The sequence below is a fragment of the Podarcis erhardii genome (assembly GCF_964252035.2).
Source record: "Podarcis erhardii genome assembly, chromosome: 2".
Lineage (NCBI taxonomy): Eukaryota > Metazoa > Chordata > Lepidosauria > Squamata > Lacertidae > Podarcis > Podarcis erhardii.
The window spans coordinates 58,998,159-59,022,458 of NC_138498.1; the positions used below are offsets into that span (position 1 = coordinate 58,998,159).

The 24,300-nt window shown below is 40.1% G+C and overlaps 1 protein-coding gene across 2 annotated transcripts; it reads right to left on the reverse strand.

The window, feature by feature from the left end:
- Positions 1–717: 717 nt before the first annotated feature.
- On the reverse strand, positions 718–23,446 carry CDKL3 (cyclin dependent kinase like 3). 2 transcript variants are annotated; one of them, XM_081850553.1, is made up of 13 exons: positions 23,293–23,446; positions 21,417–21,598; positions 20,422–20,616; positions 19,021–19,199; positions 17,700–17,812; positions 15,706–15,845; positions 10,516–10,604; positions 7,631–7,772; positions 6,010–6,335; positions 5,647–5,740; positions 3,074–3,233; positions 1,367–1,464; positions 718–926 (listed from the first exon to the last, which is right to left on the reverse strand). In XM_081850553.1, the coding sequence occupies exons 1-13, from the start codon at positions 23,357–23,359 to the stop codon at positions 888–890; spliced, it is 1,824 nt and encodes a 607-aa protein (XP_081706679.1). In that variant the 5' UTR covers positions 23,360–23,446; the 3' UTR covers positions 718–887. The 2 variants fall into 2 exon arrangements, with proteins under 2 accessions (XP_081706679.1, XP_081706680.1); XM_081850554.1 differs by having other exon boundaries at positions 21,417–21,589; positions 23,293–23,421.
- Between the last annotated feature and the right edge of the window lie 854 nt (positions 23,447–24,300).

A 24,300-nucleotide genomic window follows, 5' to 3' on the forward strand; every position in this document is an offset into this window, starting at 1 on the left:
GTTCACCAGAAGCGGCTTAGTCATGCTGGCCACATGACCCGGAAGCTGTACGCCAGCTCCCTCGGCCAATAAAGCAAGATGAGCGCTGCAACCCCAGAGTCAGTCACGACTGGACCTAATGGTCAGGGGTCCCTTTACCTTTTTTACCATAGGCACAAGTAAGTTTCCAGTTACTTTTCTCCCCTGCATCTGCCCCACCACAGGGGTGGACTTTGGTCTTTCAAATTCCAGCAGCGCCCTCTGCAAGGCCAAAATTCAACACCCCCACCTCTGACCTTCCATTCTGCATGTATACTATGTCATAGCTGCGTCGCCCCCTTGTTTTCCCACACTGGGCACTGAGCCCAGTCACATTACCCTAAATCTGCCTCTGCACACCACTCACAAAAGAGAGAGAAAGTGCACACACATTTTTTCCAAGGGAACTGGGTAAAAGTCCAATTCAGTATATTTATTCTGAGCCTTCAGAAACACATAGAGCAGAAAGAGGAAATAGGAAAGAGTGTCACTCTTCCAACTTCCTCCTTCAGTTCTATATGTTTTACAAGGAATAAAAAGGTAACCACCCCAATTGTCTCATGACCAAGGGGCAGAGGCCTCATGGGCACCAGCGGAAGACCTCAAAGGTCCCATTGTATCTATAGGCACCATACTAGTGACCCCCCGGCCTTAAAAATACTATACAGTATATTGTAAAAATGAATGTTTTTGTGACCATCACATTTCAAAATACTTTATTAGAGGATCTACACATGGTATGCAGAGTTATTCATGAAACTTTTTTAATGAAAAGTTTTTTTGAAAAGCAAGTGTCTTACTCCTCCAGTACATCTTCCCATTGATTGTACATCTTCCCAAGATGCATGCTGTTTCATGGGCAAACTTGGCTAGTTTTCATTTGGTGTATTTCCTGCATTTCCTGTGTTCTAAATATTAAATTAAAAAATAAGGTTAGTTGACAGAAGCCAATTAGTGAAAACTCACTTTTTCATCAAATTAAAACTATCTCCCTCCAAATAAAAAAGCAAAGCATTTTTAAACATACAATCAATATTTCTAAAAGAGTTCTGCAGCTTTTTAGCAGATGTTCCCATTGAATGCAATTATGCATTATATTTACTTGTAAATGATTGACAAAAGGATGCAAATATTACATGTATTCTCTGATTTTCAACAACTCAGTAATTATATATTTTAGCTAAGTCCAAGAATATTTGTACCTTGTCCAAATATTGACAAACTCTTTTGCTACAATTCAACAGAGCATATCTTTAATTCCATTATTTTAAACTGGCATAGGCACACTTAACTCACTGTTCAAATACAGAATCCATGTTTTTATGTAGGCTAAGAAATTTGAATTTACCTCAAGTTTTTCACGATTCTGATCCACATTTAGTAAAGATGGTATTTTAGATACTTCAGATTTCTTTGACTCCCTCTTCAGCACTCTTACCTGTTTAACTTTTACAAACAAATACCTAATTATTTCTAGATTTGGATACTTTTCTAGTTCAAATTATAAAAAATGTACAATCCAATAGCTAAGGAAACAAAGAAAACAATGATTTAATTGATTTTTTTTTTTTTAAATGAAAGGTAACTAGTTATTTTTGGCTTTAGAGCTTATTATATCATGGAAGCTTTCATTTTTTAAATTCAGATTCTTGTGAACACAATTCTGTGACCTCCCACATGGGAAAAACCAACTGAAGGGGGCATTTTTCTGCTGAACATGGGGTAATAGGAAAATATTTGAGCACTAATCCCCCTGCCACTGATCATTCATTCAGTGGTGCTTTTAGTTCTTGACTTTGGGACACCCTCTGGGGCCCTGTAGTCCACAAACCCCACAAATGACCACCAGAGACGGGCATCAGACTCTGGCTTTTTACAAAAACACAGATTCACAGTGGCAGGCAGGCAGGCACTCATGCTGCTCCCAGACTCTAGAACTCCCTCCCTAGAGAAGTTAAACGGGCTCCCTCCTTGTCCTTCTGCTAGCAGGTGAAGAAGACCTTCTTGTTCCAACAGGCTTTGGGGAACTGATTGCTTTTAATGAGGGGGTGCTGCTGTGCTGTGCTGTTTTTGTTGTGGTTGTATGTTTTGAGTCCCGAACAGTGGGAAAAGGCTGGGTATAATAAATAATAATAATAATAATAATATTCAGTAATATGCTGAACTGGCTGCGGTCATACATACCATCAACTTCATTTTCCCAGCCTTTCTCTGGGTTCCACATTTTTTTTTTAAAAAAGGAGAAAACCTCTTAATGGTGACACCTGGTAAGTTTGTGGGGCAATGGAGGACCCACCCCTCAGTTTAACAAGTGGTGTTGGGAAGAGGTTCCTTTTGCTTCATTTTTATAAATTTCTGCAGCTGCAAGCACAATTCTCAGAGGCCAGATTCAGCCATGCCCACCCACCACTTCAACTGCACACTTGCCACCACCACTCAACCTTTTTCATCACTTCAAATACAGAACCATAATACAGCAGCCATAATTCAAGGAACTCTGAAATTAGTTCTGTGGGCCCAAGGAAACCTTAGCCTTAGTTTTATGAAATGGAAGTCATTCCCCATCTCACCTCAAGCTACATGGCAAAATTTTGAAATTTTGTGTGTGTTGTGTTCAAAAGCAGTTTGTGATATGTGGGGTAGGGGTTCTGTTATTCAAAGAAAAATCTATACAGAAGATCCATGACAGTATTTTTCAACTTTTAAAATATTTACTTAAAAGCAGCTCCAAGTAAGGGTCTCTTTTTATGAAGCAGCAGCACTGGGAAGGGAATGTTTTAATTCACTGCCCTTTCTAATACAATAAATAAATAAAATCAGCATTTACATACATTCCAGCCCTGAGCTGATTTCTGTGTTTAGTTATATTTGCATGCAGCTTTTGATTTGAAAAGGAAGGAATCTGACTCATCAAAAGAAAGCCTTAAATAAAACTGTATGATTTTGCAGCACGTTCCACAAATCTTATATACAGATATTTAAGTTTCATTTCAGAGTAACTCATCTGAGCCTTACAATTTATCTGAAAAAAATCTATAGAAGATAGCAAGCATACTTTCCATTCCTTTCAGTTCTTTCTGTTGCCCCGTGGTTAGCTCTGGGAAGTGAATGTCCTTCTTCTCACATCTTGAAATATTGCGTTTCTTTCTGTTTATTGTGACCATTTGATCAATCTGAGCAGCTCTTTCATACAGAGAGACCTTCTCTATTTGGTTCTAAAAATGGAATCAGCATGTATCCAAGATAACATCTGTGCTACAGTTTCAACTTATCTATGCCTTTATGTAGTTAATGCTGACCTTGACACAAAGTACTAATAATCTTTAAAGTCTCTCTTTTGAGGACGCTTATATCACCAGGCAGGAATAAATCACTATTATGGGCTAGAAGAACTATTAGAAATTGCATCTTTCAGACAAGATCAACAGGTCTTTTTCCTTAGTAGCTGGCAGTATCCAGCAAAAAACATATTTGTTTATTTCCATGGACAGTTAAATCACCTGTTCGGTTTACAACATCTACCAGGGAGGCATGACAGCTCTCTTATCTGCTGAAGACTCCCTTGAGCAACAGTAGTAGAGATATCTGGACTGTATTCCACACTACCCTGTGAACATTATGCATTATACAACAGACCCATTACCCAGAATACTGGGACATTTGCTATGGCCCATGAAGTCCAGCAGAGATCTCTGGGGCTAATGCCTTGCATGCCCCAGCCCTCCAGCATCCATTGCCACTTGCAAACAGGCAGTTTGGTGACTGTAGTCACTAGCCTCACACTTGCAAGCCAGCTTACCAATTGGCGCTGTAATGAACTAGGAGCTGAGCATCTTTTTGCTCCCTGTCCAATTAGTGCCATAGCTGCTTGTGATCAGGAGCTGACATCTGCCTTTGAGAATGTGGAAATTTCAGCTGATGTAGAATTCAGTGGCCAGACTTACAATTGGGACCAGGAGGTTCAAGTATATAATACTCATGATTGTCTGTCTGCACTGACTTCCAGGTTGCTTTACAGGCCCAATTCAAAGTGCTCATTTTAGCCTGTAAAGCTTTCTATAGCCCAGGACCAGATTACATTATAGAGTGCCGTTGTCTTTTTAAATCTGCATTGAGTCTCAGGTTGTCCTTGGAGATCCTCCTCTAAGTATTCCTTCTAAGGGTTACATGAGAAAACACCTTTTCTACAGGGAGGTCTAACACATTTTCAGTGCCAGGTTAAGACTTTTTTTGTACACTCAAGCATTTGAATGTTGATATTTGTCTTCTGCTTCCTTAATAGATGGTTTTTCATTGCTTTCTGTTTTACAGTGATCACTTGTGAGAAATTTATGGTGGGAGATGTGAACTTGTGGAGTAGGAGATGTTTAGCGTGAACACTATTAGCGTTGTATGTTTTTTAAGCCGTATTTTTTGCTATGTAAGTCACCTTGAGACCTTCAGGGGTAAGTAGCCATATAAATAAAATAATAATACAGCAAAAGCAGAGGAGAAAAGCAGCACTAAAAAAAGCAGAACAAAAGGAGAGTGAAGGAACAGTTGTGCAAAGCTAGTGCTTAGAAGAAGGTTCCAAAATATGTGAGTTGTTTTAACTGGACAAAGAGATCTTTTGCCCTGAGGGTGATCTTTGGTCAAAATGCAGCCAGCCTTCACAGAAAATCTTGCTACTTGCATAAAGGTAAAGGGACCCCTGACCATTAGGTCCAGTCGTGTCTGACTCTGGGGTTGCGGTGCTCATCTCGCTTTATTGGCTGAGGGAGCTGGCGTACAGCTTCCGGGTCATGTGATCAGCATGACTAAGCCACTTCTGGCGAACCAGAGCAGCACACAGAAACGCCATTTACCTTCCCGCTGGAGCAGTACCTATTTATCCACTTGCACTTTGACGTGCTTTCGAACTGCTAGGTTGGCAGAAGCAGGGACCAAGCAATAGGAGCTTACCCCGTCGCGGGGATTCGAACCGCCGACTTTCTGATCGGCAAGGCCTAGGCTCTGTGGTTTAACCCACAGCGCCACCCACGTCCTCAGCCTAAAGCTTCCTTCTTCCTTCACTTTTCCCTGGGTGTAAGCGCCAACAAAGGGAAAACCTATCCATAGCTCTTGGGGAGGAGGGCGGGGGGAATAAGTCTATTCACTTGAAGCTTAACAGCTGTGGTCCAGAAGCTAGGAAGGTATGAATGTCAGCCTGCACATATAGTGCTTTAGTTGTTGCTATTTTTTTCAACAAGTGCTCAATGCTTTTCTAGTAATACCAGCAAGTGTGCAGAGGTGGAAGGCTGATTCTGAGTGCAAAAGGGGCCCATGGGTGAAACGGAGGCTCATTTCTCACAGCAAAGCTGGGCTAAGTAGAAAAGCATGTAGGTAGGGACTTCAGAGAGGTAAGTGTTAATGCAGGGGCACTGTTTAGCAATTCTATGTCTGAACCCTTGCTGATAAAAAAGTAACACTCCCTGCTTTATATACAACCTGGCAGGCTCAAATGGGTTTAAAGAAAGAGCCTGCTGTTTTTACATCAAATTTGGCCCTTAGGCATGTCAATCATTCTCTGAATTGCAACCATTGGCTTAAAAATATACTTCAAAGACATAACCAGATGAACCAAATTGATCTTTAAAACTGTACTCTTACTTGAGATATAGTCCCTTCTTCTTGACGGTTATTTGGACCTATTTGTGACACTTGTGGCCAAGGACTTCGTCTTTTCTTTGCTTTTTCAGGTAATCTGATAAACAAGCAGATAAATGAAGTAACTAATTCATTCTCAACTAAGAACTCATGTCATTAGATTTTTATTTTTTATTAAGCATGTTCCATATTTAATATCTTCCCACCCACCCCATATGCTGTGGCAGGGATAGCTCCTCGATAAGAAATCACACATAGCTTATCTAAATTCAGCAGTTAAACTGTTTCTTTTTAAAACTTTGAGCAAAAATTGATCTTTCCCAAGCATTCCAATTCCCCACCCGCATTCACTTTTTCATTACATACCTTGAATTAGGGCACAGGAAATGTGAGTTGAAATTTGCAGTAAGATTTCCACAATTTGGGTTGATGCGTGGCATTGTCATAGTGGGTGTCTGTGGAGAATCCTCCTTTGTCCCACCAGTGTCAGTGCCGGCTGCCAAACCAGTGCCATCATTGCCTGTCAGTTTGTTTTCATGAGGAAGGTTTAGAGCATTCTGAGACAGAGCAGCCCACTGCGAAACTGCGTCTTCTTGTTCATTCCTTTTCAGCTCTGAGATTTCAGATTTCACCCCTTTCATTTTGATCCCTTTGACCTTCATCTCCTTTGGTTTTTTGTCCTTTTCAATTTCCTAGAACAGGTAATACACACAAATATTAAGCAATTCCTTCTATTAACCTACATTCTGATCCTACAGAAAAAGTTGGGAGTTGAGCTCCATGGAGTTGAAAGAAAAACAGTAGTGTCCAATTCATTTCAGAGTGTGAATCACTTTGAATTTCTTCTTTGATACATTCAACAGGCAAAGATGTATAATCCCTACATAATTCCCCAATCGACCAACTATGGATTAATAGCTTTGGTAGGCAAATGGTCAGGCAATCAAAAGTGAACAACAGTTTCACTTTCTGGGTCAAATCCTGGAAGTGACATGTGGATCATGGGCACAGAGAAAAATCCTGAGTGAGCCAACAGTAAAATGTTTATGAAATACTAGAACACAATCTAAAAATGATCTTGAATTTGCTTATTAGTATTAAAAGTAATTCTGCACTATTGTGGAATTTTCTCCATTCTCCACAGTTTCAACATAATAGAACAGTCATTAATTCTGTGGCCTACTTAAAATTGCAAACCATTCCTTAATTTCTCTCACTGTTCATAGCCCTGAAAATACAAATATTATAAAACAGACCAATAAGTGCTTCTCAGACTTTGTTACTATAACAAGACTCATGTCTTCTTTTTTCCTTCTTTGGGACACCAACTATCTTAATTCAAAACATCTCAATCGTGAAGGCAACAATCACATGACCAACATATAACTCATTCAGCCTATGGCAGCTCTGCTAAAAGTCAGGTGTGGCTGACAAACAATGCAACAGAGGCAGATTCAGGGGAGTGTGACCAGTTCTCCCACACTGGGTGCTGAGCTGAGTGGGTGTTGCAAGGGACACCATAAAAATAATGAATAACAGAAGGGATGAGGGTGCCAAATGTTGGTATTGCACAGGGCACCACTTTGAGAAGCTCAAAGTCCACCTCTGCAATGCAACTGGCATGGGCTGAAACTGTTGTGAATAAGCTCTGATGAAAAAGTATCACATTGACCTTTCATTTAATAATACGACTGAATTCCCAGAGTAAGCTAAAATTCTCAAGTCAAATCAAATTCTGCAACCTGTGTACATTAGGCAGGTTTATTCTGTTTACACTAATTTATTCTGTTTATACTAGTGGGATCTGGGAACCTAATATATGTACAAAATGATAAGCAAGTAATTAACGGGGAATAATAAGTGTATACCTGTAGGTATCTATGGCAGCTCTCCTAACTACTTAGTGTGGGGTGGCATATTGCTAGCCTATAGTTTTTGCTACATGTAAAATAATAATAAACATTCTAAAAAAAGTAATCATTCTTACTTTCACAATAACTGGGCCACTCTGAGACACGTTAATGTGAACTGTTCTTTTTTCATCCATCTCTTTATTATTGTCTCTGAATTTTGAAAGAAAATTCAACTTTGCTTCTTGTAGTAATTTGGATTTCAATTCTGGTAAGAATCTGATAATGGAAAGTGCATTTACATCAACAAGCATATACAAACAAATTCTAGAGGAGTAGCCATGCTAGTCTCCTGTAGCAAGAACAGTCTTATGGCATCTTCACAACAACACATTTATTATGGCATAAGGTTTTTTGGGCTATAATCTACTTCATCAGGTACCTGAAGTTGTATCCCAGGTAGCAGGTAATATGTCTGATTCAAATGGGGAGGGAGTGTAAACAGGTGAGAAGGAAATGAAATACTTAAAAGTACAGATTATGGGTAAATTATATTATAAGTGGTCATTCACAAAAAGTACCGGTAGTTCCTAACACAGGCATCCAGGCATTGGGAGGCCAATTAACACATATGATGAAAATCCTTTATGCTGATTCAATCCACAACTGATACCACTGAATTGCTTGACGTATCATGATTCAACCGTTTCATGTTGCACTCTTCCTTTGAAGTTCCTTTGTTCAATGATGGCTACCTCAAGAACCATCACAGAATGGCCTGGGTCTGAAATATCCCTCTACTGGCTTTTCTATATTGCCATTTTAGTTATCTGGTTTGCCTATTTACTATCTTTCAAAGACACCAACCTGTTTATCCTACGCAGAATGCCAACCATGTTCACTATGGTCCACAAAAGCTTATGCTGGTTTGTAATACATTTGCTAGCCTTTAGGGTCCCACAAGACTCCGTTGTTTTTGCTTCAACGGATTAACACAACTGCCCTTCTGGAATATATTTAGCAGAACTAGAAAACATGCCAACCACAACACATCTGTTCTACATCTTAGTTGTGGCCCTAAAGGCAAATACTTTAAAGACCACTTGCTTATAAGTGCATTGTGTTCCATGTCAAATGTTTATTTCTCATTGCAAACCATATTCCAACTTTCAAGTTCTATTTCAGCCTTCATAAATTATGCACCGGTCTATTTATTGTATTCTAAAGATCAAGCATTCTTTCTTGACATGGAACTTTAACAAAGCCCCTTTGAGGTTTGAGAAAACAGAACAAATGCCTAGAAAGATTTGCAACAAATTTGTTCTTTTTTGCCTAATGCTTGACAAGACGATTAAGTCAAGAAAAACAGTATCATAGTGACTGATTGTCCATTTAGCTGAAAATCATAACACAGAATGATCTAAAAATACATGTACTAAAGTCCTATTGATATGAATGGAATTTATTCCAAACTACATGTCCTTAGAATTGCAACCTTAAGGTCCAAATCCATGAGTCGGATGTATGAATTGGAAACAGCCTTCTACACATGTCCTTCTGGCTCCCCCCCCCCCGCCCAAAAAAAACCCACAAATTGCCACCTGGAGCCAAGAATATACAAGCACTTAGGATGTGTGTGTTCTGCACAACATCCCTACCTCTGAATAGATTCTGACCTTGTGAGGCTTTAAAGTGTCAGCCACTTGTTGAAGTGGGTGACAGTAAATCTGTGCATCCTGTTGCCCTTCTCAAAAGGTGATTTACACTACCCCACTCGTGACCATTTATCTTTTAATGATGGAGATTCTAATGAGCTTTGATCATGCAGAGACACAGCTGCAGTACATGGTGGGGGCTTTTTTTGTAGCAGCAGTTAATTTTCAGAAACTTCAGTTCAATTTACACAGCATCCGATGTGCAAAAACACAGGCTCCCAAGCTGCCGCTGTGCCTAAATATTGCTCCTGGCACCCAGGTAACTGAAGAGCTTAGGTAGCAAGTTTCTCCCATGTGTGCTGATGTGTATGAGAGTTGGCTTTCTCCTCCTACTGTGTTACACCACAATCCTACCCATGTCTCGACAGAAGTCCTAATGAATTCAATGGAGCTTACATCCAGGTAAATGGGATTAAGATTGCAGCCGTGGTTCCTAAATGGAAGTAGGAGTCACTCTTTGAATGAAGGGCCTCCAATTCTGAGGCTGTAATTTTCACGTTAGTTTGAGCCCTGATACCTTTCAATTAAGCACAGCCTGGAAAAAGGATAGTGGAGACAGACTAGAGCAAGACTTCTACTTGATGGTGAGTTCACACATCAATCTCATCTTCCTTCCAAGCTGGCTCCTAGAAGATCAGATCAGATTGGCTCCTATGTTTTGCAAAATCATTTGCACTCTTGAACATTGTCACAGTGTTGTTAAGAGCTTTTTAATGTATATAGTGGTACCTCGTGTTACGTACTTAATCCGTTCCAGAGGTCCATTAATAACAGGAAACTGCTTGTAACATGAGGTGTGCTTTCTCTAATGGCACTTCCTGCTGCTGCCGCACCACTGGAGCGCAACTTCCACTCACATCCCAGGGCAAAAGTTGCAACAAGGGGCATCTACGTCCGGGTTAGTGGAGCGCGTAACCCGCAGCATTCGTAAGGGGAACCGTATGTAACACGAGGTACCACTGTATTCACAATTCTTCCTGGTTAATGCAGAAGCCATCAGTCACATCTCAAGCACTGGCCAACATGGTGTTGAGACATTTGAACAGTTACAATCACACAGTAGTTACATTTGAAACGGCAGTATTTTGCATTTCAAACCTAGTAAGAAAATCTGGTTTCCCAAAAAGTAAGTATTTGAGCATAGGGAATATGCAGTATCTCATCAATAGAAGCATTACTATAGGTGGAGATGTTTTGATTCCTCCCTCACGCCTAACAAATTATTAGCATGTATTTGTCATGAAAAATGTCAGTCATCTTGAAAGGCTCTCATAGAAAAATCCAAAGCCTGAGGTCATGTCACTTACTTTTCAACAAACCCATCTCTGGTAAAATAGTCATGCTGTAACAAATCAGCAGATGATATCCTATCTGCAGGATCCATTTGTAAGCAAGCCTAAAAAATAATGAAACAATTATTTTAGAAGACAGCATTTCTAAAAGCTTATATAATATTATCCAGGGGGGAAATGTGTATAATAAAATGTGTATTATATAACATTTATTATTTATTAATAAGTGAAATAAACAAAAAATGAAAGCATATTGATATTGTTATTTAACAATTTTAAGGAATATTAGCATATTTTCTACATGCAGTCATTTTGCCATTTTATTACTGTAACAAATAAATTTCTCTTGATTACTGTGAAAATTGAGCTGAAATTCCAGGTGAGAAATTTTGTTTCATGATACTTAAAATAAAAGATAAATATCTTTTTTCTGATCTTTGAAATCTCCCCTCTTCCAATAATGTGGTACTTCAGGTACCCAGACCCCTTTTATAGCAAAAGAACTATATAACTGCTGATCATTTACTGTATTACATGGGATCCAGCCATTCTGCCTACAGGAAACATAACTTGAATTTTCCCAACACAACATGTTATTTTTGGAAAAACGCAATGCTTCCCCCAGCTAGCAGAACCATTGAGTTTTGGAATGCTGTCTGAACTTTATTTGGAAGGGCTGTGAGCATTTATTGGATAGTGCTTGTGAAAGCAATATAACAGAATAACAACCATGTAAAGAATGCAGCTTACATGAAAGTTAAAACAAAAGGCCAAAGAAGTAATTATGACTACTGCATCAAAAGGAAGCATGTTGGCCTTGAATCAAATTAATAGTTGATGCAATGCAGGAAGATTTCATAAGGATCGCAGAACATACAGAAGGGAGACACTTCTTTTGGACCCAATGCACAATATGTTCTTTCTAGAAAAATGCAATAGTACTTTTACTGGGATTTTGAGTGCTATTTTTGCGTATAAATTTGTTGTGTGATTTATTTTATGATGTATCATGCTATGGTATCCATACGTATGAAAGGTGAGCTACCAAAACGTCCCCCTCACAGTGCTATTGTGCAGGGGAGCGGGAGCTCCCACTGGTGCCAATTAGAGCTTTTTCAGGACTAATAGCTATATGGAACAGTTAATTTTTATCACTATCATAGCTAGGGATGGAAGGATTAAACCTCCCATCCTCATGTGCTGAGGTCCCAATGAAAAAATCCCCAACACCATTAAAAAAAACCCAAACCTGACAAACTTCCCTAGTGATTTATTTGTCATAATATGTAATTTGGCTCTAAGTCAAGAAAAAGTGTGGAGAGTCCTCTTAAGGCTTCTCCCTCTTTTCCTTGAGTTTTCTACTGTATATGAGTCACTGTACACCTGACATCACCCAGCACTGTCAGATGGATGGGAGTGACACAGCAGCAGCAAAACTGAAGGATGGAGTGGCTATCATGCCATTGCCTTTGTACAGGCAAAACTGTACCACCAAGATTAAAATGAAATAGTGGTATGCTTTGAACTGAATAAGACTCATGCCTTAAAAAAAAAAAAATCTAGCAGAAGCTTCTCATCTTCTTCCATGACAGAAAAATACTTTGTGCACACAAAAGCTACCGTATTTTTTGCTCTGCAAGACTCACTTTTTCTCTCCTGAAAAGTAAGGGGAAATGTGTGTGCGTCTTATGGAGCGAATGCAGGCTGCGCAACTATCCCAGAAGCTAGAACACCAAGAGGGATTGCTGCTTTCACTGCGCAGCGATCCCTCTTGCTGTTCTGGCTTCTGAGATTCGGAATATTTTTTTTCTTGTTTTCCTCCTCCAAAAACTAGGTGCGTCTTGTGGTCTGATGCATCTTATAGAGCGAAAAATACAGTACTTTGAGCTTTTTAAAAGAAGAGTGAATACAATTAATGGAAAATCAATCTGGTTGCCAGGACCTTGGAAATTAAAACAAAAAAATGTGCCAGCTCTCTGTTTACAAAGGTGGTGCTCTGAATGAATTACATCTAAAAGTATGCAGCTCACGGAGCAGCTAATTCATATTTATACATTCTGGGTATTTATTTTTTGTTAAGCTGTTTGCTTGCAAGTGGTGAGGGCAGATCCCCAATGAAAAGTAATGATTAGGAGGGTTCCCTCTCCTGGTGGACAATTTACCTGCAAGGAAGGGGGTCTATGGTCAGTGCTCAACAGGGGGTAGCCTGGCAGGAAAGGGATCTGCAGTTTTGAGTTGGGAAAGAAGGATGAGTACTCTGTAGTTAGCTGGACTGGAAGGAAGCAGCCTGGGAGACAGCAAGTTTGCCTAAGGTTGTTTTGGGGATGTCAAGCAAGAACACCAGGCTTCCTGCCTATCATTGAGAGTGACATACCTCTTCCACGTGCTCAGTTTGCACCTTTGTAAATACAACAGCTATCACAAGGACAGTCTAAGTTTCCAGGGCTCTCTTCCAAAGAAAATTAAACTGTCCTTGGAACTTCTGATTCCTCAAAGAAGTGAGGAGCATGCAAGCCTATTTTTCTGGAGCAATGCTGCCCATCAGCCAGCTGCTCCATATTTATCAAGGAGCAAATGTTGCCTAACATTATATAATTGGCCCACATAGCACACTGTTCAGGCAGGAGTAGCTGTTTTGGGATGATGTTATGGTAAATCAAAGTTTTATTCCTTAATCTTTATTGTGCTTTTGAGCAGAAATATAACTTAATGGACTCAGTCCAATACTTTTGTAAGTTTAACACAAAGGCATCCAATGAACAACATAGCTATCACTTTCTTTGCACAGAACACTTTGCTTGTATTGCCAGCATTGTTTAATATGCAACAGAACTGTGTAACTAACAAACAACCTGAAGATGCCATAGCATCTCCATGTTTGACCAGTGCCATTATTGGTTCATGAATACTATCATTCTGTGACTTACAGAACCTTGACTTCATGAACCTTTCACAGAATAAATAAGAGCCTTCATTTTCTAAAAACCAATCCTATCAGTGCTAAAGAAATTACTGCTGGTAAGGACACTTTATCATGGCATATCTTGTTATGTTTGTGAATCGAATACTTTAGACTTTTTCCTTCCAGTAGCACCTTAAAGACCAACTAAGTCAGTTCTTGGTATGAGCTTTCGTGTGCATGCACACTTCTTCAGATACATGCATGCACATGAAAGCTCATACCAAGAACTGACTTAGTTGGTCTTTAAGGTGCTACTGGAAGGAATTTGTTTTGTTTTGACTATGGCAGACCAACACGGCTACCTATCTGTAACTGGAACTTTAGACTTTTGTTCATGTATGAATAACAGCAGTGCAATGCACATTATTGCAAGCGTGCCTGGCATTGCTGTTGTCATGAATGATTTGTTACATTTGTAATGGCACCTTCTTCAACATTTACATAATTCTCTATTAAAAAATGACTTCAAGCTAGGATCTGACAAACAAACACTGCCTAGAAGCATGTTTGCAGAAACACATCAGAGAAAAAGAATAGGAAAATGCATTTTGCAATTAAAATATTACAAGAACCCTAATGGAACATCTTTCAAGATGACACCAGAAAATACAGGATGACTGTTTTTTTTTACACTGATGTTGTTCTCATTTTGATTGAATTGGGCTTGACTATTATAGTATGCTTCAAAATTTCAACTAGATCTTCTGGTACCACAGCTGAGCCATTGCAAACCCTATTTTGGACCAGGATACTGTTTGGCCCAGTGACCATGCAACAAAAGCCAGTGTTGCTGTGATTGCTCTGAGCAATGTTTCAAGTGACAAGGACCAGGCTCGGATAAGACAACTGATGCCACATTTCAGGCCAGTCACAGCGGCCTTGGCAGTTGTTTCATAGCCACTACCAGACAAAACAACCCTGGGGTTTAGAAGGCTCATCAAGTGCAGTACTGCTGTGTATCAACCCAATTGAAGTTTGATCCAATTCAGCAATAAACAGTGGGTTTTCCCAGGGACAGTGGTGATGGGGAACCATGCTCATACCCATGCTTACAAATTACAGACTGTGCCTAGAAATTATGCCACTAACAGAAGTGTAGACAAGCTCTTAGTTACTGAACTTAAATTTGTAAGCATACTCATAGCTCCAATTGTTTCCATTGTAGGGTTGCCTACATTAGGAATGTGGAGACATGTAATAAGCCATTTAAAATTCAACATAATCCTTCAGAGGATTAAACTGCTGAATGAAGTTCTTAGGTCTCTTATTTCAACCATAAAAACTCTCATAAATATTCTTTCTTCCTGAATTTAGATTCTAATGGACAGATTCTACTTGAAAATAATGTATTTAGGATAACACCCAGGGAATAGCATGCAACATGGAATTAGTTGTTGTCATAAGGAAAAGCAGCTTATACTTTAGGAAATTTAACATTCTCTTTGATAAAGACCTTATCAAAAAGTTGCCTTAAAATTTTGCTCTTAAACTTCTGCCAAATAATTTAAATGGATTTGAAGGTGTGTGCTTTTAAAAAAAACAACCAGACCAGTTACCGTATTGTTCCATGTATAAGACTAGGTTTTTTTACCCCAAAATTAGGTTTAAAATCATCTTAAACACGGGTAGTGCTTCCTTAATTTTGAGTCCCCCAAAATAGGAGGAGTCTTATATATGGGGGCGTCTTATACACAGAAAAATACAGTATTTCCTAATATAAGAGAATGAATGGTAGGTTCAGTCATCAAAAAACAGAGCATCACACACATTGCCCATACCAAATGAACTCAAAGGCACAAAATAGTTGTTCAGTGTGGTAAAACAATCGTTTAAAATGAAACAGATTTTTGTCTGTGAAATACAGTAAATAAGTGTGGCTCTCTTAACCTTCTGGCACTGAAGCTTTTAGGATAAACTTTTCTTTAACAGCAGCAGGAGAAAAATTAGAAAAATGAAACCTCATGGTCCTACCAAGAGATTCTGAAATGTATAAAAGTGATAATTAATGAGGCCTGGACAGAGATTTCAAGTAATCCACATAGCCTACTTATCATCTGTAGTGGGGGACTCAGTGAGAAAGCAGGGATGTGGGGGTGGGGAGTCGGGATACCAGAGGTCTGTAGGTCAATCCTAAATACACAAAGTAACAGAAACACTGATATGTCAATTACAGAACACAAACTATACCAGGTTACAAATAATGATCATCAGTAAGCTTGATACTCAGACCTCTTCTGACATACATGAACCATATCTGCAACCAGTGCACTGAGCTTGGGATACTTTTTCCTTGCACTTTTAGGGTGCTGAACTTCAGGAAGGACCATCCCTGAAAAAACTGGGCTCCTTATAAAAATATTCTGAAGGTGAGGTGTCAGGTTACCTGAAAGAAAGAAAGAAACCCAATAAGCATTAATGTGTCAGATAAAAGGTACATTTTGTTGACAAAAATCAATTTAATTTCAGGTGCACTCCTGATACTTTGAAAAACAGAGCATGCTTCTTATGACTGAAATTGACAAAACGTTCACACACGTTTAATTATGCTAACAGTGCAATCCTATAAAGAAGTAAGGTCCACAGAGTTCAGTAGGACTTACTTCAAGGTAAATGTATATAGGATTGTAACCTAAAATAATAATGGAAAAGACCTTAATGTAAGTGTACTTAAGACTCATTCAACACAACACTTGTGTAGAAAAGCCTGACCCTCTTGTGCCTCCACTTTGCTCAAGTGAGGCAAACATATACAGTGGTACCTCGGGTTAAGAGGTCCGTTCTTAATCTGAAACTGTTCTTAACCTGAGGTACCACTTTAGCTAATGGGGCCTCCCGCTGCCGCTGCCATGTGATTTCTGTTCTCACCCTGAAGCAAAGTTCTTAACCTGAGGTACTATTTCTGGGTTAGCAGAGTCTGTAACCTGAAGCGTCTGTAACCCAAGGTACCACTGTACTCCAACCAGTTCCTGCAAACCCAGAATAGGTTAGCAACTCCACATGCAGATCTAATCTTTTCAAATTATTTAACGTTTATTAAGAATATGGAAGGCAAGGGAGACCACAATGGGAAAAAGCAGAATTAGCTCAAATCTATGTACGAACTTCAATCCTTCTGCAGTCCCAAACATCAACAACAAGATATTTGCTCCAAAAGGGGGAAAAAATAGTTGGAATACTAAGGGCACACCTCTGTAATGCCAGCTGAGAGTATAAGATTTAGTAGGGGCTCTGCTCTATCAATGGAACACAAGATATGTACACAGCAAAGATAGAACACCTCAAGGCTTTTCTGTCACAACAATGAACTGGTGGAGTGGCTAAAATGGAGTGCAGTCATGTGTAGGACAAGGTAGCAGGAGGGAGGACCACACTTGTAATCGATACATTATACAGTGGTGCCCCGCAAGACGAATGCCTCGCAAGACGGAAAACCCGCTAGACAAAAGGGTTTTCCGTTTTGGTGGTGCTTCGCAAAACGAATTTCCTATGGGCTTGCTTCGCAAGACGAAAATGTCTTGCGAGTTCCTGCGGGTTTTTTTCCCTTCCCCCCCCCTTTTCTAAGCCGCTAAGCCGCTTATCCGCTAAGCCGATAAGCCGCTAAAAGCCGCTAAAAGCCGCTAAGACGCTAATAGCGCTAATCCGCTAAGCCGTCAATGGGCTTGCTTCGCAAGACGAAAAAACCGCTAGACGAAGAGAATCGCGGAACGGATTCTTTTCGTCTTGCGAGGCACCACTGTACCTCTGATCTACGGAGACGCCTGCGTCAACAGTATAACTTTACACCAGCCTCTAGACCTCGCATAATAATTTCCCTTGAAATTATTCCAATAGAAAGGGGACAATATGTTAAAAGCCACCCCCGTATCCATGGCCATCCCTCCTACACTGCTACTAGAGAACTCAGGATATGTTATAACTCAACACCTAATCATAACACTAGTATATAAACTATATTATTATTTGCGTCAAAGGAGAACACAGACAGAACTACTGAACTGTAGAGAAGGTTATATTGAGCAGATTCCTTCTAGAATTCTGTCTGTAGCTTTTGGTGGCAAATGATTTCCTTTTTTTAGGTGAATAATATATTTCCTCCACTTCCCTTAATTAAGAAATGGTGATTTAAAGCCCAAACCTTGTGTAGAGATGTACAATGGCTAATTATTGAGCTTAGAGTAGCAATGCACAACATTTTAGTACAATGATTTCTGCAGAGATCATCTGCAGCAGTACCTACCTACTTTGGTCACAATTTTATGAAGTAGGTCTAGGTCAGAGCTGCTGGGTAGATAGGGGTTGCCAGTGGCCATCTCGATGATCATACAACCTAAAGCCCAGATGTCCACAGGTCTAAGATCAGGAAATGAACAAAGTGCTCAACAATACAGAGACTGAAGCTATAATAAAGTCAGCTAAAACTTTTAAATAAGAAATTTAAAGAATAAATTGAAACGTTTATAAGAGTACAAAAATTGAAACTAAAAACATGGACAATTAGAGAAGGCCAAGGGCATAACAGTCAAATTTTATTGTCCACGGAAGTCTGCTGACTTCCAGTAAGTGCTTTGAGGACTGCAGCCTGGCAGCATCCCAGCCCTAAATGCATTGTGTTGGCATGCATCACAATGATTTCAATGGAACTTGGGATAAATTTGATATAAGGCTGGAATCAGAATCTCTTCCAGACTTCTCTCAATTTACCTATCCACCACAGGGGACTTTCACAGTTGGTCAAGGTGTGACATTGTAAGACATCTGCCAATGCCTACACCACAGAAATAGACTATTGCTGACACCTAGAGCCCCCTGACTCTGTTCCTTCTCATTCTCCTTCCTGCTACAGCTACCTGCCCTCTCCAGGCTTAATAGCAGTGGCAAGAGGAAGGAGAAGGAGAAGGAGCCTCTATTCAGCCTCCCCTCTCCTTCTGGATAGTGGTACAGTCTGGCTATTGGGGGGGCAAGTAAATGGTCTGTGGTGACAGTGCTAAAGAGTTAGACCTACTCAGGGCATTTTGCCCTTGTGCTCTCCAAAACCTGGGACTGACACTGCAGCTGGCCCTGGGGAAATTGTTAGCCTAATTGTATCATGCCTATTATGTGCATCTATGTTCCACTGAAATCAATGAGACTTGTAAACATAAAATAATACTAGGGTGTAATCCCAGTGTAACACAACTACTTCAATTTCAAAATATAGCAAACAGCATAAACTTTCACTAGTAGACATGTTTTATTTAAAGGTAAATGTTTTTTCATGTCACTGAATCCAATGTTGTATGTACAGTTGTGTAAGATTATGAACAATGTTATGTGAATTATTAAGATTGGATATTTTATCAATCTCACCCTTCATCAAAAGAGGAGTTGCTGTTTAAATGTGTGTGAGGGTGCCATCTCATGTCCCTCTGTTATGCCCCACAGCATCCAAGTTTATATAAATTTGTTTTTTCAGTGCTTTCATGTGAATATCCTTTAACAGTTACTTTCTTGAATATCTAAATATAAGATAATGAGCCTGCATTGGACAGCACTTTAACAGGATTTTAAAAAATACATACTTCCCATATGTAGTATCTTTTAATACCAACTCTGGAGCTCTGTACCACCGTGTGGCCACATAATCAGTATAAATGTCACCAGGGGCTGCTAAGGTCCGAGCAAATCCAAAATCACAAAGTTTAGTAATTCCAGTCTGTGAAACTAAAATATTCTCAGGTTTGATATCACGATGAATGACCTGGCAAAATAAGAATAAAGCCTAAGAACAAAATCAATTGAACAAAAAAAGTTTAAAAATCCGTTGAGGAGGAACAAAGAAGTTTATTTTTAAGGAGGAAAATTAATTGATTACCCAAAGCTATGAAATAAACAGGCAAGTTTTGCCCATCAAACAATTAAATTGAGATATGGAGAGAAGCTATAAGAAGAAATGGAACTCGGAGAATAGTAAGAAAATAATTATTCTGGTGTTATAAAAAAATCTGGATTTGAGGAAAAGTGTGTCTGGAACAAAACTAAAGTCTATGGTCATATCTACATTTAAAATCAAGCTTATCTCATGTTCCTCTGACATTTGGTGAGGGTACTGAGAATTCTCTATGAGAAATCCCTGCCTCCCTCACAAAACTATAATTCCAAAGACTGATTGGTGAGGAAAATGAAACTGTTTTGACAGCTCAAGCCTATACATGTATACTCAGAAGTAGGTCCCACTGAATTAAACTGGGCCTACTTAAAAGGAAAGTATAGAACTATACCCAGCACTTCTATCAGATGGGTATGTGCTATGCCATTATCACAGGATTTTTCTGATGCAGTGTTAGTTCCTGAAGCTTGCAATGCAGTTGGATAAGGGCATTTGCAATGAACAGAACTCATAACTGTGCTATCCTGTGACAGCACATGCTGTAAATCAGTGCCACAGCTGTTGCCAAAGTATGGACATTGTTTGATTTCTAATTTTGCAGCCTCCTATACCTTAATGATCTTTCTTCTTTAAAAACCGTGCAATAGTTTTGTATTTTCACAACTGCTATAGTTTTTACAAAAGCCTCATTTCACCATGTATTCTCAGTAATGAAGAATATCAAACTTTATCTATTGTATCTACAGTATGTTGAAATTATAGAGCATAATAATAAGGCAGAAAGAAGAATATGAACAGATTGGTCCATAAACAAAACATATTATGTGGCGTTTACATTCATGACTATATACATGAGGCAAATAAGAGGATTTTTTTCTCTCCTGCACTTTAAACAGGTGATTAACAGAAACACAACAGGTATAGTTTTTCTTGAACTTCTGTAATAGGGAAAACAGCATCTGTTGAGCTTAATATCCTGAAATTATTAAAGGCAGATAAACCTCTGTCAATAAAAGATGTCATAAATTATTCAGATTTAGATTATTCTGTTTCAACCTTTGATTTTTCTCCATGACTTTTATAGGGTACTTACATTGTTGCTGTGAAGATAGTCAATTGCTCGAAGAATCTGGTAGAGATACCTTTTAAGTCTTCTATTATCCAGTCCATGAGAGTAATGCTGTAGCTCATCTAAAATTGTATGGTCAATAAATTCAAAGACTAAGTTGATTTTCTTTTTCTGTTTAATGACATCAATCAGATTGACCAAATTTTCATGACGAAATTGCTGTTGACAAAAGAGGAAACAAACTTCTGTTCTTCTTCCCTTTGTAAGAGTTTTGCAATTCATCTACTTTCTCGCAATTAATTTGAGCCTACACAATTTGAAGTGATTTAACAAACATATTCCCAGTACTAGTATTGGGAAAATACAATATGTATTTATAAACTTTGTTTTATCATTTATGGAGAGATTAAGAAAAATAACTTTAACTATAGCTATAAAATAATTCTATGAATAATTAACATATAGTTTACTTCATTTAAGGTCTTTTAAACATTCTACCACTGTGTTTTTATTCCTTTACGTGAGGCATAATTATTTTAACTGGTAGCAACACAAAATAATTTCACACTGTGTCTTACTATTAACAATAAGAAAAGGAATAGCACTAATGCCTACACAAGGCTCTATATATTTTCAACATTAACACAACGTCTAAGGTTTCTAATCTGAATATCAGAAAATCTGTTATCACTTATGAAAAAGCAAGTTTTCAGCCCTCATGGTTGTGAAGAAAATCTTGGAAGAAACTCATATTGGAACACTTAGCACTAAAATACCACTGAATTCACCGGAGCATATCTATGTACAACACTCAGAAATCAACTGACATCCTGATTCTAATTTTAAAGCATAGTAACAAAATAAATTTGACACAAACACTATCCCTTCCCTTTTTCTGATATGTGTTCAGTAGGCACATATCAGAAAGATATGTAAAAGATATACATAACAATTATGCATATTTGATCTCTGGGGATATCAAGGCATTGATTTTCAAAACAGCAACAAAAGAAGCAAACCTTCAGGAACTTTATCTCTCTCATTGCAATTTTGTTGACAGACTTTTCAGGCTTCTCATAAAATATCTTAATGGCAACTATATGTCCTGTTTCCTTGTGTTTACATTTCATTACCGTTCCATAACTTCCCTCTCCCACTTTTCCGAGGATCTCATACATCTCCATACTCAAGTCTGAAATCTCTTCAAAGAAGGGGGAAAATGTTATTTTGAAGTACTCAAACTTTTTTCTTGCTTCTTAAATGAATTCCGCAAATAAATTTAAAAGGAGCTATTCCTACACAAAAACTTTTTCAACCAGTTTCACACCGAACAAGCGCTGTAGCTGTTAAAGATAGTAACACAAAATACCATGAACTTCTCCCCACTGAAAGAAGGAAGAGCTGTAAGTATCAAGACCAGCTGTTATTTCTTTTTGTGCAATCTACCACTGTTGCGGCAAAATCTGTTTTCCTTCAACAGGGCTTGCACATGACTTGGGGCTTGGTGTACTGAAACCTCTAGTTAAGTAACTAGGAGTGGCCTGTACCTGAGTGTGCAAGGGACACCTGACACCCCACTTTGAATTATCTCCAGATTATTGTAACTAGGGCAAAGTGTGTATAATTTAAATAATCATACATTCTTCCCCACCTACTCATGCATCTGTTTCTTTTAGATTGTGCCCCACCTGCCCCACCTGTTAACTGTAAGGTGTCATGCCATGGGTGGTCTTAAATAAACAAATCAATCCCCAAGACTTTTCTTACACTGTAGCTACTGCTGGTGTTCCCACTCCACAACCTTGTAAACAGTTTTGATCACAGCAGTACAATATAACTAAAGAGGCAATGTGGAACAGTTCCTGTTTTCATATGGGGGGGCGGGGCGGAGAGTATTCTTCATTCATTGACTGGAGACATCCCACTAGCCCCGCTGCCGCAATTCACTTGTAAAAAGCTTTACCACAAAGTACATGGGAAATGCAGTTGCACAAAAGAGCTGCCTGGAAGTGAGGAGGGAGGGATGATCTCACCTCTCCCACCCCCACCTTGGGTGTCGGCATCTGCACCCTCTGTGTCTGTGGTTTATCCCGGTCCACTTATGTTCCACCCTCACACTGCCTAATGACAGTTCAGCTGCCTCTCTTTCCTAGCCCTCCCTACACAGATCTGGCCCTTGAAAATCACCCTGCCTTGTTTGACAGGAAACCTCACCAGCCTCTCAAGAAACACCTCAACCCACATTTGGGGCACTGGCGCAGAATCATCGGGGTTCAACCCCTGCCAGGTCGCACGAGCCCTTCGGTGGGTTTGGATGCTCTCTCGGGTTTAAATCTTTGCTTTGGAGTCACTGGCTGGTATGCATTTGTTAGAATCATAGAACTGAAGAGTTGGAAGGGACCCCCTAGGGTCATCTAGTCTAACCCCCTACAATGCAGGAATGTAAGCTAAAGCATCCATGACCGATGGCCTTCCAACCTCTGCTAAAAAACCTCCCAGGATGAGGAGTCCGTTCGATTCTTTTCTTTTCTTTTCAGGTAAGACGCCCCGGGAGGCTTTTTGGCCAAAGAGGAGTAAACACAACAGATGTTTTAAAAAGAAAACATTTTGGGTTTTGCTTTTTTTTTTTTAACTTCCGTCGGTCCTTGCAGGATTGGGGGGGGGGGGAGTCCCAGCTTCCTGAAGCTTGCTCATCTTCCCCCCTTGTTTGGCGGTGCTACCTCCCTCCGCCCCACCGGCCTTTTCTGCTGCTCCGCAGTTCCCTCCCTCCTGCGGCTTCCCTTCTTTCCCCCGCCTCTCCCGCGTCCCGGCCTCTCCCGGGGCCACCTTGGCTCCGGGAAGCGCCAGTGCACCAACCACGGAGGAGTTCCTATTAAAGGCGCTCCTGCCTCTGACCTGCTCTCGGGAGCTCCCCATGTTGACTCCTCCTAGGCCCAGCCAAGCAAACCGGCCCTGTTACCATAGCAACAGCCGGCAATATCAACAGCCGGCCGGCCTACGTCACCCGGGAGCGAGAGGTGGTGCTTCTCTCTGACCTCATCGCGTTCGACGCGTTCGAAAGGTGGGGCGAGGGCTGAGCCCTGGCCGGTGGGTGACGTCAGCTTGTGCCGCAAGACGCCTGCGGGTGGGGCCGGAATCGCTCCTCTTACCTAACGGGGGTTTCTGAAAAACGACCATTTCGCAAGGCTGCCGGGCCTCCGTTAGGGTTTTCCTTGCAAGCACCATGAAATGTCGACTGCCCCAAATCCATCTGCCCAAGATTGTAACGCGTTCCGATGACGGGGCAGCGCAGTCCGAAAGGCTGCCATTCGGAATGGCGTTTACTTAGAGCAGGCATCCCCAAACTCGGCCCTCCAGTTGTTTTGGGACTACAGTTCCCATCATCCGTGACCACTGGTCCTGTTAGGTAGGGATGACGGGAGTTGTAGTCCCAAAACATCTGGAGGGTCGAGTTTGGGGGTGCCTGACTTAGAGAGTAAGCACCACTGAATGTAGTGGGCCTTTTTTCTCAGAGTCAGCATGGGAAAAGATTGCACTGTGTGGGTTTCCGATTATGGAAGGGTTCAGAAGTGCCATTTGCTAATTCACTTTATTTATGCAGGTAAACAGGTATGCCAGCAAGGGAGCAGATCCCACAGAAAGCACCCCGTACCCCAGGTTTCAGGTACAAACTCAGATGCCTGCTGTTATCCTCCAAACTGCCAACCACACAAGCAAGCCTGACTTCAAATGATGGGGGTGTCACCTCCTCCAAGCCTGATAGTTAGGAACCATCTATCAGGAGACCATTTCCTAATATTTCCATCTAACATACTGCTTGCAAAGGAACAGCTGGACAGCACCTGTGATAGTATTTTATTTCCCACGGCTGGATATTTTTATCTCTCATCCAAAACATTCCGA